This window comes from Peromyscus eremicus, chromosome 8b, assembly GCF_949786415.1.
Source record: "Peromyscus eremicus chromosome 8b, PerEre_H2_v1, whole genome shotgun sequence".
Lineage (NCBI taxonomy): Eukaryota > Metazoa > Chordata > Mammalia > Rodentia > Cricetidae > Peromyscus > Peromyscus eremicus.
In genome coordinates, this window is record NC_081424.1 from 12,907,811 (window position 1) to 12,922,909 (window position 15,099).

The following is a 15,099-nucleotide window of genomic DNA, read 5'->3' on the forward strand; positions in this document are numbered from 1 at the left end:
AATGAAACATGAAATAAAAAATCTATAGTTGTAGAATAAACAAAAAAATGATTTACAGCTGGGCATGGCACTCTGGAGAAAAAGGCAGGCGGATCTCTGTGAGTTCAAGGCCAGCCTGGGCTATAGATCAAGTTCCAGGACAACCAAGGCTACACAGAGAAACCCTGCTTCAAAAAAACAAAAACAAAAATAAATAACAGCAACAAAAGATTTACAAATTGCAATTAATTTTGATATAAATATTATTATTGCCTCTCTCTAAACTCAGCACCAAAACCTTTGGGAATCGTCTTCAAAATTCATACTGTTTTTTAGACACAATCAAATAAAAATCAAAAACCAATTACTTAACTATTAATCTTTAACTGTTACTACTCTTTTGGTCCTTCCTCTACTTTTCTACCAATTTAGTGAGCAAAAAAGTAAAACCAGAAAAAAACAATAAAATTATGGTTCCTGAAGTCAAGGAAATATTAAGTCGCTTCACAACAAGAATGAAGACTATCTCCTAACATGGGAAAACAATTCTAGGGTACTGAGTGGAGGAAGTATAATAAAGATGAAATAGATGGTATAATTTGTTATAAAGATTATATATGAAAACATGACTGAAAGTGGGAAATCCCCAGCGTATCAAACAGCATATGTAACAGTGGGAATGCAGATGTTCTTCCGTCCGCTTTAACCCTTCTGTATGGAGTTATAGCTAGAAGTTACCACACTTTAGTATAAGAATGGAGCTGGAATAACAGTATTTCCTTTAACATTTTCTCATTATTTACTTTATAATTTCTCTGTAGTTGTAACATTTGCAGCTCTACATACCTGGCACTCGAGAGATCATCTGACATAAGTCGACACTCAGGGCAGCAGCCCTCTGTAAGAGGTAGCCCCAGGAATGCATCTGAATCTCATATCCTAGCAGAATATCAGGGTCATACCTAAAAAACGGGGGGGGGGGGGAAAGATCAAAGAGCATACATCACAACATTTGGACCTCTGCCCAGAAGAAGTATTTTTTCATGGTGTAGGGGACAAAAATCTAAATCTCTAGTCCATAACAGCCATTCTATAATGGGAAGGGATGTGTCAGTGGTCCCCGTAGAATGATTCTGATAGAATGACTTAGAATAGGTGACTACAAGAGTTAATTTATTTTGTAAAACGAGCTTAATTTGACTAAGGTGTATTTGTCCCACATTTCTTGGGAAAGAAGCTGATGAAATTTGGGGTGGGAGACAAGCAATTACTACTGGAATATAGGAGAGAGGGCATGAGTGGCTTCAATGTGGGTAGGGTGAAGTGTGAGACATGTGTGGGTATGGTATTAGGATAAAGATCTTCCGGGTCACTGACTTGTCATTTTTATCCTTCTTAACCTATCCAGCTTTTAAACAGTGTTAATGCTGAGAAAGAAAACAATTAAAATGTTTCCCTTATGATTTTAGTGTTGCTTGGTTCTCACACAAAGTAATGCCTAAGGATGACAGATCTATCTTCTGAAAGGAGGGCAATTCAGTTCAGTAGGAGGTTAAATACCCAGTGAAGTTCATGCAGGGAAAGTGAGCTCGAGGAGCTAAGAGAAGGGCACTCCTGTCGTTACAGAATTGTTCTAGTAGAGCTGAACTGACAACCTGCATTAAATTCAGGAGTTACTTTGTGGTGTTACTCCAGGAGTTACTCCATGTGGTGAGTGTCATGAAAATATTTCTGGTTATAATGCAAGAGAAAATAAACTTATTTAATGTCAAAGGAAAAACTGTAGGGAAGAGAGGAATTGATTATAGTTTTGAGAGTAAAACCTACAGTGGCTCCATAAAAAAACCTCAAAACCACTCTGGTAAGTTTATTTTTTATATTTATGTGTTTCATTTGTATTATTTACTTGTAAATGTAACTTACTATTATTGTTACTAGCTGAATACATTCTAGGCAAGTACTCAACCACTGTTCTACATTTTAGCCCCCCTCCTTTTTTTGGGGGGGGGTTTCGAGACAGAGTTTCTCTGTGTAGCTTTTGGAGCCTATCCTGGAACTCGCTCTGTAGACAAGGCTGGCCTTGAATTCACGAAGATCTGCCTGCCTCTGTCTCCTGAATGCTGGTATTAAAGGCGTGTGCCACCACCGCCCAGCTCCCTTACTATTTTTGAGACAAGTGTAGCCCAGGCTAGCTTCAAACTTCCAATCTTCCTGCTTCAGCCTCCTGAGTGCTGAGATTATAAAGTAAGCCAACATGCCTGGTTTATTTTCATTGATTTTTTTTTTTATATTTAGCATATAGGATTCCTTCTTACACAGCAGAGAAGTACTGACTGTGTGCCAGATACTAAGCTGTTAGTTTTATATACATTAGCAAATTTCTTATATATGTTAGTTAGTAACTTTTCAGATGTAGAAAATTAAGATTGTGGAAATAAGTTAAGTGCATGAGACAATAATACAGGTATTAGATGACACCAAAGTCTGTGTTGAGCAATTACTTACAAATGGGATGAAAGAATGAAATAATCTTTTTATTGTATTTTTTAATTAAAATGATTTTAAGATAACTTTATAAACTCTCACAAGGTTTCACTTTTAACAAAGATCAATTATTAAAATAAAAAAGAACAAAACAAACCAATTCAAAATACTACCGAAATGGTGGCTAGTTCCCAAAGTGGAAACTTACTTAAGTGAATAACACAACTGAACTTTTATACGATTCCCCATTACTTCCGAACCATAGCAAAATCATTTAAAAAACCCAACTGAGAAGCTAGAAGCAAATATTTTTCTCTATTCCCTTAACTGTAAAAACAGAACATTTCTTTTCCTATCCTTATTTGATGGGCACAGGAATGGTGACAGGAGGCTGAACGCAAAAATCTCTCTAAGGATAATTATATACTTCCAGGGGTCCTGGAAATGATTCTCATCCTCTTTTATATCTTATGTAATCTACATCTGCAGGAAATGACTGAACAAGAAAGACCAGAAAAAAATGAGAAAATACAAGATAATACCTCTTTATTATATCTGTAATTTCTTGGAAGAGTGCCTTCTCATCAGCAGCATACGTAACTTCTAATCCTGTAATTCCAGATCTGATGAGTAATGGGGTCTGATATCTGATATCTAAGGAATAAAATGTTTGTTATAGATAACATTATATCATGTACTATTAAATAGAAGTAATAGTAGTCTTCAGTTTTAAGTAAAAGAATATGAAAACTTAACCCTGCAAGTAAAAGTATAGTCCAACTACTTGAAGATTTTCTTAAATGGTTTTTCTAATGTAACATATAACTTAAATGCAAGTTCCACATTTTCAGTTATTCTCCTAAACTCTTCATTTATAAAATTCCCACCAGGCACATATTAACTTGCAAAGAAAATTACTTTGTCTCCATGCTTATTTTTCCTAATGGTAAAAGCTTTGCTTAGCAGAGAATATTTTAATCACTAGTATGCTAAAAAATGGGTAACATCTCTTCAAGGAAAAAAAAAACCAAACAAACCATCTTGAACGCGTCTTTGTCTCCTATTTCCACTATGTAAAGTTATCCTACCATGGTTAATTTCAAACTACCAACACTGGCTATCATGAAAATCTCATGAAAATTCAATGATTGTCTTGTTAGCTGGTGTTAGCCACAATTAAACATCAGATTTTTTTTTTTTTTGGAGACAGGGTTTCTCTGTGTAGCGTTGCGCCTTTCCTGGAACTCACAGAGATCCGCCTGGCTCTGCCTCCCGAGTGCTGGGATTAAAGGTGTGCGCCACCACCGCCCAGCATCATATTCTTAATGGCTTTCTTCTATACTAAATCTTCCTCAGTGAACTTAAATCATTTGTAATGGTTACCTTTAAAACTTCAGAGAAATATTTGCATTTCCTAAAATGCTTATATGTTATATGAAGAACCTCTGAACCAAACATATATTTATTTAGGATGATACATGAACAGTTAGAAAATATATCTTACAAGCTATTAACTTAAAATAGTTAACAATGTCTAAAGGAAACAAAGTCTGTATCAGCAGCAAAATATATGAAGATAATGAAGATTATCTACCCAAGCTAACGATACATGATTATTTGGATTTGTTGTGAATTTTTCTTAAGATCTTTGTTATTTCTGATTTCCTCCCTGTGGTGCTGAGGGCAGAACCTGGAGGCCTCACACACTGATCAACGTTCTAGTCCACCTCCACTCTACTTATGGCTGTCATGATCAAAGTGAGAACCATGACTCTAGGAAAAAGTTATGTAAAGCTTCGTACCCCGACCTGAGCCAACATTAGAGAGGAGTCTTCCTGCTTGCGGTGGCTCTTCAAGAAGAAAGTTTATGAAGAGTCATTCTAAGCCACACATAGTGGCTGGCACATGTCTGTGAGCCTAGCACCTAGGAAGCAGAGGCTGGGGGATCAAAGCTCAAAGCCAGCCTCAGCCACACAGTCAGTACAAGGTCAATCTGGGCTATGTAAGACTCTGTCCACCCCACCCCGCAACACACACACACACACAAATTCACTGGACAAGCACATCAGTACTAAAAATGAACAATACCTTGATGGGTGACTGTCTTGTCTTTATCAATTACTATCACACCTGTGAGTTCTGTTTTTTCTGTGTCTGGGAGTGGAGTGTCAGAAGAAATGCAGTAGAACAGAGCACAGATTGGGTCAAACTCAGGATCTGGTTGTAAGTCCCTTCTAGTTCGAGCATGTAACTCCACACTGATTAAGGTAAGATTTTGTATCTACAAAAGGAAATTAAAAATTATGTTTAAAGTGTTCTTGGCATGCATGTTCAAAGAAGTCCTTTTCACTAAGATTTTGAGGAGACAAGTAAGTAAAAATATAAACAGACATAAAAGGCAAAGTCCCAACTAGGCAGTGGTGGCACATACCTTTAATCCCAGCACTCAGAAGGCAGAGGCAGGTGGATCTCCGAGTTCGAGGTCAGCCTGGTTTACAGAGTGAGTTCCGGGATGGCCAAAGCTACACAAAGAGATCCTGTCTTCAAAAAACCAAAACATAAACAAACAAACAAAAGACAAAGTCACAATTTAATAGTTCATAAATTCATGAAAACTCAAGAACTTTGCTTCCAAAATTAGATTAACTCATGTTCTTATATCAGAAAATGCTTGGGCTGTTACTTCTCAATGGTAATACTTACAAAGTATTTGTTTAAAATACGTGCAATGCTTCTTAATTTCTACTTGAGAAAAGAATGATTAGTTCAGCTGCTTATTCACATTCAAACCAGCCTGCACTTTTAATGGTCAACTGCATTAGAGTTCTACCTCTAAAAACAGGAATTGTCTTTTAGTTTAAAGTTCATATTTACTAACCTGCTACTCTCTAAGGTTTATTTAAATTTAGACATTTTTGTACATGAGCCAATTTAAGTTTTAATTTTACCTTAAGAAAAAAAAATTAAAAGAGCTGTTATGGAAACAATCACATAAGCTTTTTCATTTGACCAATGTCCATACTCTCACGGACATGTAACACACAATAAATTGTTTTCACACTTACTATATTTTGTTAGTAAAAATCTCTCAATTGTAATTCTTAGTTTCTTTTTAAAATCAAACCAGAGACAGGCCCAGTAGAGCACATCTGTAAATCCTAACTACTCAAGAGGCTGTAATAGGAAGATGGCTTCAGCTTACAAGTTCAAATGCAGCCTGGGAAACAGCAATATTTTGCCTCAAAAAAATAAGTAAAAGTAAAAATAAATTAAAATAAATCAACGTAGTACAGGAAACAAAATTCAGCCTGGATTCATGATTACATGCTATATGCTACCATATACATACAGCTGGCATTGGAAAATAAGACTATTTATAGTTTCCTCAAAATTATTCAGATCACATAAATTAGCAACGGCTTTGTAGATATAATCCATGTGAGCCAATGAAGAATGTAAGTGCATGACTTCCATTAGTCACAGGAATAGAATCTAGCAAATTCTATTTTTGGCAACAACAACAACAACAACAACAAAAATCTACAAAAACGAAAACAAAAAAACTTTTTGGAGGGCTATTCAGGAATATCTATTAAAATTTCAAATTTTAAATGCACATATCTTTTAACCAAGCAAGTCATTCCTGAGAAATTAGCTATAAACTCGTTCATTTAATCAAAATATAAGTAGAAGGAAGTTCACTTGAGATGGTAAGAGTAAAAGACTAGGAAAGAATCTCAATGTTTAGATGGGAGATCAGTAACTCAGTGCCATAAAGGTCATGTAATGAGAGAATAGTCAGTAATTTTTAATATTTTTCAAAACAAAGAGCCAGGTCTGTATGTCTAAATATGGAAACATCAGTATATTGATAAATGGAACCACTGAATGTAATATGCGTCTATATACGTAAAAATGCAAGCATGTGCACAGAAAATTTCTACAGAGGCATGAAAATGTATAAATACGTAGGGCTTTTGTAGAAGAAAACTGCTGGCCTGGTGAAGGAAGGAGGCGTATTTTACCTTGTCGTTTTGTCCTGATTAAAATTAAACATATACATATAATATATGTGTTTGTTAATATATTTACTATTACATTCTTTTAAAATACACAAAATATTAATTATGTATGTATGAGAAAGGCACAAAAAATAATAAAGTAGCCCAAAATCTACTACATTCATCAGAACTACAAACTCAAGACTTGTAAGGAAAAAAAAAACCCACAAACAGTAAAGTTGTGAGCTATAGGAAAAAGTTTACTTATTTTAATTTTACTGGGCTCAAACCCAGGGTCTCATACATGGTAGGCAAGAACTCTCCTACTGAACTCTATACTTATACTCTAGGAACCTTGTTTGTGTGTATCTATGTGGTAACTGGGCCTGTGTACATGTGCACATGTTGGAAGTAGATGATGGGTGTCTTTCTCTGTTGCATTCCATCTTCTTTTTTGAGACAGCTTTTCCTGCTAATTTTGAGCTCACTCATTTACTAGACTGGCTGGCCACAGAGCCCCAGAAATTCTCCTTCCCTTACTCCCCAGTCTGGGGACAATATACTACACATACTGCCATACCTAGCTTTATACGTGAGTTCTGGGGATCTGAACCAGGAAGCATTTAGTGACTGAGCCATCTTCCAAGCATCCCCACGCCCCAGGAATTTTAAGTGGGAATGTGTTCCCTTCAGGATTTTATTGTTAATAATCAGCACACAATAACTTACTAAGCACAGAAATTTTAAGTGGAAAACCTCTCTCCTAAAGCCAAGTAGACAAAACAACTAATTTAATTAGAAAGGATGGATATGTATAATGGGTACAGAGACTTGTGGGGACAATTTTAGGTCAAAAGACCCCTGAAGACTAACTTCGTTTTTGGAAATTTCACACTTACATTTTGTCTTTCTGTCTTGAGATTTAAAATGCACTGCCGCTCTTAAGGGTTCCTGAGGGTGTGATTTAAAGCAAACAGAGTAAAGAGGGAGCTAGATGGGTGACTGGGAGGAAGGTGAGGAAGTGGAACAGGAGTCCTTGTGTTCTGTACTGAGTACTGACAGCAGAAGGAAGATGATGGCAATACAATGGACAAAGTTCCCTAGAGCAAGCATTCTGGAGAGAGTTCATTTCCTGTTCCGACCACTGCTCAGGTATTGAAAATCTGACCAGAGAGGAGAAAAGCCTGTCAACAATCAGCTCGACATCATGGACTGATTTTAACTTCAAGATGTCATATTCATATAATAAAATTACGTTTTTCAAATGAAAAGAGAATAACCAAAGGTAACCAGTTTTTCTGGGGGCTAGAAAGATGGCTCAGTGGTTAAGAGAGCTTGCTGCACAGTGATGAGGACTGGAGTTCAGATCCCAGTATCCACATAACCTCTCAATCATCCTGCAAACACCACTAACTTCAGCTTAATGAGATATGATGTTCTTTTCTGGCCTCTGTGAGCATCTGCACACACTAACACACAGACAGAGATAGACAGAGACAGACAGACAGACACACACACACACACAAACCAGCATACATATGTATAAGTACACAATTTTTTTAAAAAGTCATTTTGCTAAGTCCTATCAATTTTGCTTTAATATTTTTCTTATTTTTTATTTACTAAATAAAAAATACTTATTTCTGTATGTGTGCACACATATGCCCTAGTGTATGTGTGGAGATCAGAGAACAACTTATGGGAGTTGGTTCTCTCCTCCCACCATGTGAGTTCCAGGGATTGAACTCAGGTTGTCAGGCTTAGTGGCAAGTGCTTTTACTAGGTAAACTATCTTGCCAATCCAATAATTATAGCTTTAAAAAAACATTTCAATTAATTTTTAATTGTGGGCACGCATTTGTATGTATTCCTAAATTTATCTCTTAGTTTGGGACTTGGGCTTTTGTTGCAGAGCACAGTGGGATCTTGCTCTGTCTACTGGCCTCCTTGGGCACCAGACATACACAGTGCACTTAGATAACATGTAGGACAATCACTCATAAAATAAAAATGTATAAACACACACACACACACACACACACACACACACACACACACACACACTGATTTCAATCTTACTACCAGTTAAACGTGTGCTTTGAGTTTCCAGTCCATACTGTGACAAATTTACATTATTTTTGTTATTTTTGAGACAGGATTTCTCTATGGTGTACCCCTGGCTGTCCTGGAACTGTCTCTGTAGACCCGGCTGGCCTTGAACTCACAGAGAACCGGCTGCCTCTGCCTCCCAAGTGCCAGGATTAAAGGTGTGCGCCACCACCACCTGGCTTTTCTAATTTAACTTCCATAACTAAATTTTAGTTACTAATTTTGCGAAGGTTATGAAACAGTAAATCAGTCTCAGCGACTGGTCAATATTTAAACTTTTTTTCTGTTTTACACAAATACAATAACAAAATGAAGATTAATGAAGACAACTGGACATATCCCTTTCAAGTTAAAAGAAATTCCCATGCTCATCCTATGGACAAATCCTGGACGTTAAGCACAGTGAGCACAACCTGAAAGTTGTCGTTTTACCTCATGTAAAGCTTTCGCCTCTTGTAAGTTTTGTATGCTGACTTTGAAACCGTAGGTATTGTTTAAAGATGGTCCGTCAATCTGAGAAGTTTCTTTCTTTGGAGTATTTACTGCAAACTGATTCTATTAAGAAAAGACACAGCCAGAAAAATATAATACAATCTATAAACAAACCATGTGTTGGTATTTCATTTTCACAAGCCCAAATGCTGAAAGCAGTAGCTGGGTAGAGCTGACACTTAATAACCCATGGAAATTTATCTTGACTTTTCTTGAAAGAAAGATCAAGCAACTAACATACTTTGCAATTACATGGCTAAAGTTTGTAAATAGTGTGAAAGTCTGCACGTGTACCTTACCTCACTGCTGCATGTATCGGAAAAGCTTTCAAGCATTTAGAATACATACTTCCTATGTCTCAGTCTCTGGAGAGCCCGGATCAGCCTAGTACAGTGATCTCTCTGTCTCAGACTCCCCAGTGCTGGGCCTGTACATGTAAGCCACCATATCCAGCTCTATCTTTGTTAAAATACCTTTTTGGTTATTTAAATTCATTAACCATTTTCCCTAATATGTTTACAATTCAGTTACTTGTTTTTAATATCAATAGCTTATAATTCAAAAGGTTTATACATTAAAGCTTGTAGTATAGCCTCAACACATAAATAATAAAATACATCTTATATGTAATGATGTTCATGAGAAGTAGCTAATATGGAAGTGGTTTCTATCATTTATTTCCATTAATGTCTAATGCATTTCTTTCAAATAACCTTATACTTTTCAATTAAGTACTATTGTATCTCTAGGATTTGAATAAGGATATTTATAATTTCTCAACTTCAATAGTAGATAAAGTTGCTCCCTTTGTAATGTAGTGAAAGAAATTAAAAAATTAAGTCATATTTGAAAAAAAAAATAAACCAATGAAAAGGATATTTTTTCTGGCGGGATCAAAAATCACTTACTTGAGTTCTGCTGTGATTGGACTGTTCTGATACTGCCAGTTATCAGTTAATGTATGTGTATCCTCATAATCCACATTTTGGCTATCATATTCACTTTCTCTGTAATATTTGTATTTACACATAAGAATCTTTTAGATCCCAACAATTAAAAAACACAAAGAAAAAAATGTAATTTCTTGTTGTCTCAAAGCTACATAAATCATGATGTAAAAATAACGAGAACTTGAGGTGCGACATGGCCCTGTGCTCTCTAGACTCGGTCTCGCACGGACCGACAGATGTTTAGCACAGTTACCTTCATTTGCGTTGTCAGCAGGACTCTCCGGAGACCTTCACCTTCACCGCCTTTCTTATTACACAACCTCTGCGTCTTTGCTTCTGTAGAAAGAAATTTCGTTTTTAACTTGTTTTTTGAAACAAATTTTGTTGTTTCAAACACTTAAATATCATTTGTAAGTATCGTCTATACTCCAGACTTCATAACTTAAAAATAAAAATCATAATCTTCAATCTCCATAAAATACTTCAAAATTTTGCATTTTTAAATAAGCACACTTGTGTTTTATTATTGAGTTTTATATATTAGTCATTACCTTTGGGAATAATTCACTCATCAAATATGTATGATGAGGAGGGAGAGACATCAAGTTTCTTCTGTGTTCTAGAAAGTCATAAATTCACTACACATAAATGAAGGTGAAATTACAATAGTTCCCCTTATCTGTACAGACTATATTCTAGGACCTTTTAGTGGATATCTGTAGACAGTGCTGAATCCAATTTACACTATGGTTTTTGCTATACCTATCTATCTATCCCCTGTAATAATAGCATTTAATTTATAAACTAAGTACATATTTAAATACAAATATAAACTAAGCACAGTAAGATTAACAATACCCAGGAATAAAATAGAATTACAATAATATACTCCAATAATTTATGTGAATGTCATCTCTTTCTCAAACATTCTTATTTTTTTTACCCTTTAATAAAGAAAGCATTTTCCTGTTTCTCTTTGGCATCTATAAATCATCAACATCATTACTTACGTGCTTTGGGGTCATGAAATAAAATAAAGACTATTTGAACATAAGCGTTCTAATTCCATAACAGTTGACTGGATTACTAAGGCATCTACTAAATCATTAACAAGAGATTAACATGTATAAAATGGATACATTGGACAAAGAGATTGTTCATATCTTGGGAGGGAAAAGTATAAAATTTCAAAAAAAAAAAAAGCAGCACATAATTTAAAACTTATGGATCATTTATTTACAGAGTTTTCTAATTAGTATTTTGTTTTGTTTTGTTTTGGTTTTTGAGGCAGTAGCTTTGCGCCTTTCCTGAAAATCACTCTGTAGTCCAGGCTGGCCTCGAACTCACAGAGATCCACCTGTCTCTGCCTCCCGAGTGCTGGGATTAAAGGCGTGCACCACCTTGTATTACTGTTGTCTGTGTAACTGAAACTGCTAAAAGCCAAATTCTGAATGAGGGAGGAACTAATTGGGAATTTATATCTAGTTAAGACTTGGTGTTCTTGAACTGCAATCTGTACAGTAGGAATACATAAATGATTTCTCCTGATTGCTATGCAGTAAGAGTGTAAGAAGGCCAGTACAGGCTCAGGCAAGAGAAGATAATGAGCCAGCATAAGGCTGTGGCGGCAGAGATAAAATGAAGTAGAAAAATTTGAGTTATTTAGGAGGTAAAAGTGAAGGAACATGGTAATAGATTGAAAATCACAGGGTGCTAAGGGAATCAGGTGATGTGACACTTTGGTGACTGATGAGACAATGGCACTATTCACCAGGAGGGGGGAGGGGGAGGGGGAGGGAGAATGGAAAGATTAGGTGGGTCTGTAAATGACTCATGGGGCACATGAATCTGAGTGTGTTGGTAAGGTTGTAGTGAATGCAGGCATTGAGATCATGATTTAAGGGTTAAAAGGTATCAATCTTGTGGTCCTTTGAACACTGAATCAGAATGCCATACAGTCAGTAGGATAGCCTAAAACAGAATTCCCAACTGGAAATACAAATTTGTGAATTACCAGTATTAACCCTGTGGACAAGAATTTGATCATTTAGGAGAAAATCCAAGGAGAGCTTAAGATTTAATAAACTGCAACATTTATATGACAACTAAGAATAGTAAGATATACTTAAAAGAAAATTAAGTAGAAAAAAATAAAAATAAAGACAAGAGAAACTCCAGAAACTAAGTTGTGGTCAACAGGCCAATGACTGCTTAGAAGGCACTATTAGAAAACTAAAATGTTGGTTTTAGTTACAAGAAAGTTATTAAGAAACTTTTTTTTTAAACAGTGAAATGACAGAATTCAGATTAGAGTAGGCTGAGAAATGAATACAAAGTAAATAAGCAGAGCTGTTAAGAGAAATCTTTTAAAAGAAAGCTGACTTTGAAGGAGGAAGAGAAATTTGACCTGAGATATAAGGTCAAGGCGAATCTGTGGTTGTTTCTATATTAAAGAGGGGAAAGAGGCCAGGGACATACCTCTGCAGTGGAGTGTATGTACAGGCCCTGGGTTTGAGACCTAGAACTGGGAAAACCAAACAACAAAATGGTGGTGATTTGGGCATGTATGAAAAAGCCAATGGGAAAAATGCAGTTCAGAAGCAGGTAAGGCTTCTCCAAGGTTCCTGTATTTCACCCAGAAGGTTGACAGATAAATGGAAGCAGAGTTTACAGTAGAAAGATGAAAACATCTCCAAATAATGCATGATGAGTCAAAAATAATCTTCCATTTCCTGAGCTACAAGTTCATCTACAAGAGTGTGATTCTTACTGTAGAGTCTAATGTTTCACATCTACCTTTGAAGAAGCATATGTAGTCTTTCCACTATTTCCACACTTACCTACTGATAAAGGGCTAAGGCCAGTTACTTCAGGAAGCTTTTCCAGGAATTTTCTCTGCATAACTGGTGTACTATGAAGGCAAAGTGGATCACATTTCCCAGTTCTTGCTCTAGCATGAATTGGAGAGATCACTTGAGGCTCCCGAGGCTCACTACAGGGGCTTTTTTGGACACTATCTTTTATTGGCTTTAAGAAGTTCTCAACAGCTAGAGAACAGAGCTCCTCCACAGGTGATGAGTGTCTATCATCTCCATTTAATGCTTTGAAATCTGGAGATGCTGCTTGTTGCCAAGGTGGAATACCTGGAGACTCAGGGGAGTTGTAACTAACATAACAATTATCATCATCACCTTCATCTCCCTCAGGAACAGCTGCAGAGGCAACTGGTCGCAGTGTCTGACTGGCACTTACAATCTGACCACATCCTGTAGTTGGTGCTCGCAAGGCAACATGAGCCTTAGTAAGTTCTTCCTTGCTATGTGCTGTAGTGGAAAGTGCATGTGGGCATGCATCCATCTGTGGAGACGCTGCAGCTGCGTCACCTGGACTGACTAAAGGACCGACGTTTTCAGCAGATTTGACTACTCCGGTTAACTCAGACTTAGGGATTTTCTTTGAACGTTCATACTCTTCTTTGGCTTGAAGCCATGCTTGAACCAGCTGTCGACTTGGGGCATACTTGCAAGGCATAATTACAATTTTTTTATCTTCTACCACCTTATGGCTATTACTTGACCCTTTATTGACAACTGCTTGTCCATTACGAAGCGGGGATCCTGGTCTGGGACTCTGAGTCATTGCTGAGAATGCTGTTTTCCACAGGCGAAGTCCTTCCAAGGAAAAGTCTCCTTCAAATTCCACCAGGTCATTGGGAAGTCGAGTTTCCACCATGAGGAGCCGTCCACCAATCTCCCTATAAATACAAGTGTTTTTGACTCAATTACCCAATGAGTTCCAATTACCCAAATGAGTTCCTACCTAACAGACTTAGATCCCTTTTGGTGTCTCAAATATGATAATTCGTTTTTTCCACTCATCCCAATTGCAGGCAAAATACTCTTCAGCTTCAATATGCCAGTATATAATTACACCAGTATATAATTACAAAATCACCAGTATATAATTACAAAACTAATTTCTTTGACAGGTGTCACCAATACAAAAGAAAGAAGGTATTTTTGATTTTAGTGTCCCATGAAACTTTCATTGGAGATAACACAAACTCATCAACCCTACCACTATTGATCTCTATGTTTTATAGGGGTGAGCTAACATGTGTGGTGGCCAGAGGGTGCCTTCTTAAGTTGCTCTCAGCCTTAGTTTCTGAGACAGCAACTCAAACTAAACTTTAAGCTCATCACTTTGATTGGCTGGATGGCCCATGAGCTCCAGGGCTCTGCGTGTCTGTACCTCCCCAGTGCTGGGGTTATGGACAAGTCCCATCATGTCCAGATTTCATGGGAGCACTAGGAATGCAAACTCAGGTCTTCGTGCTTATGCAGCAGGCACTTTATCACCTGGTTCCTCTCCCCAGCCACGCAGTGTTAATTTGAAGTAATGGTCCACTGTCACCAGACAGAGATTAAAAAAAAAATGGAGTAGGGCCGGGTACTTGGTGGCACACGCCTTTGATCCCAGCGCTCGGGAGGCAGACGCAGGCAGATCTCTGTGAGTTTGAGGCCAGCATGGGTCTACAGATCGAGTTCCAGGACAGTCTGCAAAGCTACACTGACAAACCCTATATAAAAAAAACAAAAACAACAACAAAAAAACAAACAACAAAAATGGAGTAATTTATCATTTATTTCTCTATAGTCTCTTTCTATATCTTCTAGTACCTATAGTAGCTTAGCAAAGCCAATCATTTCAGACAGCCTTTGTATTTTAAAAATTCTCTCAATATTAAAAAAAACCCATACACTTGGTGGTGGTATCCCACAAGGCCTTAGGTTCAATGTTCAGTATCAAACAAAAGCCCCATCTACACAGCTGAGGGAAATAGCCATCATTCTGTTCTCTCATGTTCTTGAGTTCAATGTAAACATAACTTTGGAATTGGCAGAACACAAAATGAATGGCCTACATTTCACTAATGTTTGAGCTCATATGTATGCATGAAGAATCAGTAATTCAAAGACAGACTGGCTTAGTTTGTGTGCTTGTATGTACATGTGTGAACATGGTTGTCAGAGGACAAACTTTTGGATGTTGTTCCTCAGGTGCTAGCCTCTCTCTTTCACTGA

General features: G+C 36.9%; 1 protein-coding gene across 3 annotated transcripts in view; it reads right to left on the reverse strand.

The window, feature by feature from the left end:
- The window catches only part of Rev3l (REV3 like, DNA directed polymerase zeta catalytic subunit), a 153,610-nt gene that overhangs the window by 41,245 nt on the left and 97,266 nt on the right, over nucleotides 1-15,099 (reverse strand). For all 3 annotated transcript variants that reach the window (XR_009380972.1, XM_059272524.1, XM_059272525.1), the window contains 6 exons: nucleotides 12,856-13,769; nucleotides 10,269-10,351; nucleotides 9,006-9,128; nucleotides 4,552-4,744; nucleotides 3,006-3,117; nucleotides 826-941 (listed from right to left, as the gene is read on the reverse strand). Coding sequence is in view for 2 of the 3 variants with exons in the window: in XM_059272524.1 (XP_059128507.1) it covers nucleotides 826-941; nucleotides 3,006-3,117; nucleotides 4,552-4,744; nucleotides 9,006-9,128; nucleotides 10,269-10,351; nucleotides 12,856-13,769 (1,541 nt within the window). In the remaining variant the exon portion in view is untranslated. The remainder of the gene's footprint in view (nucleotides 1-825; nucleotides 942-3,005; nucleotides 3,118-4,551; nucleotides 4,745-9,005; nucleotides 9,129-10,268; nucleotides 10,352-12,855; nucleotides 13,770-15,099) is intronic.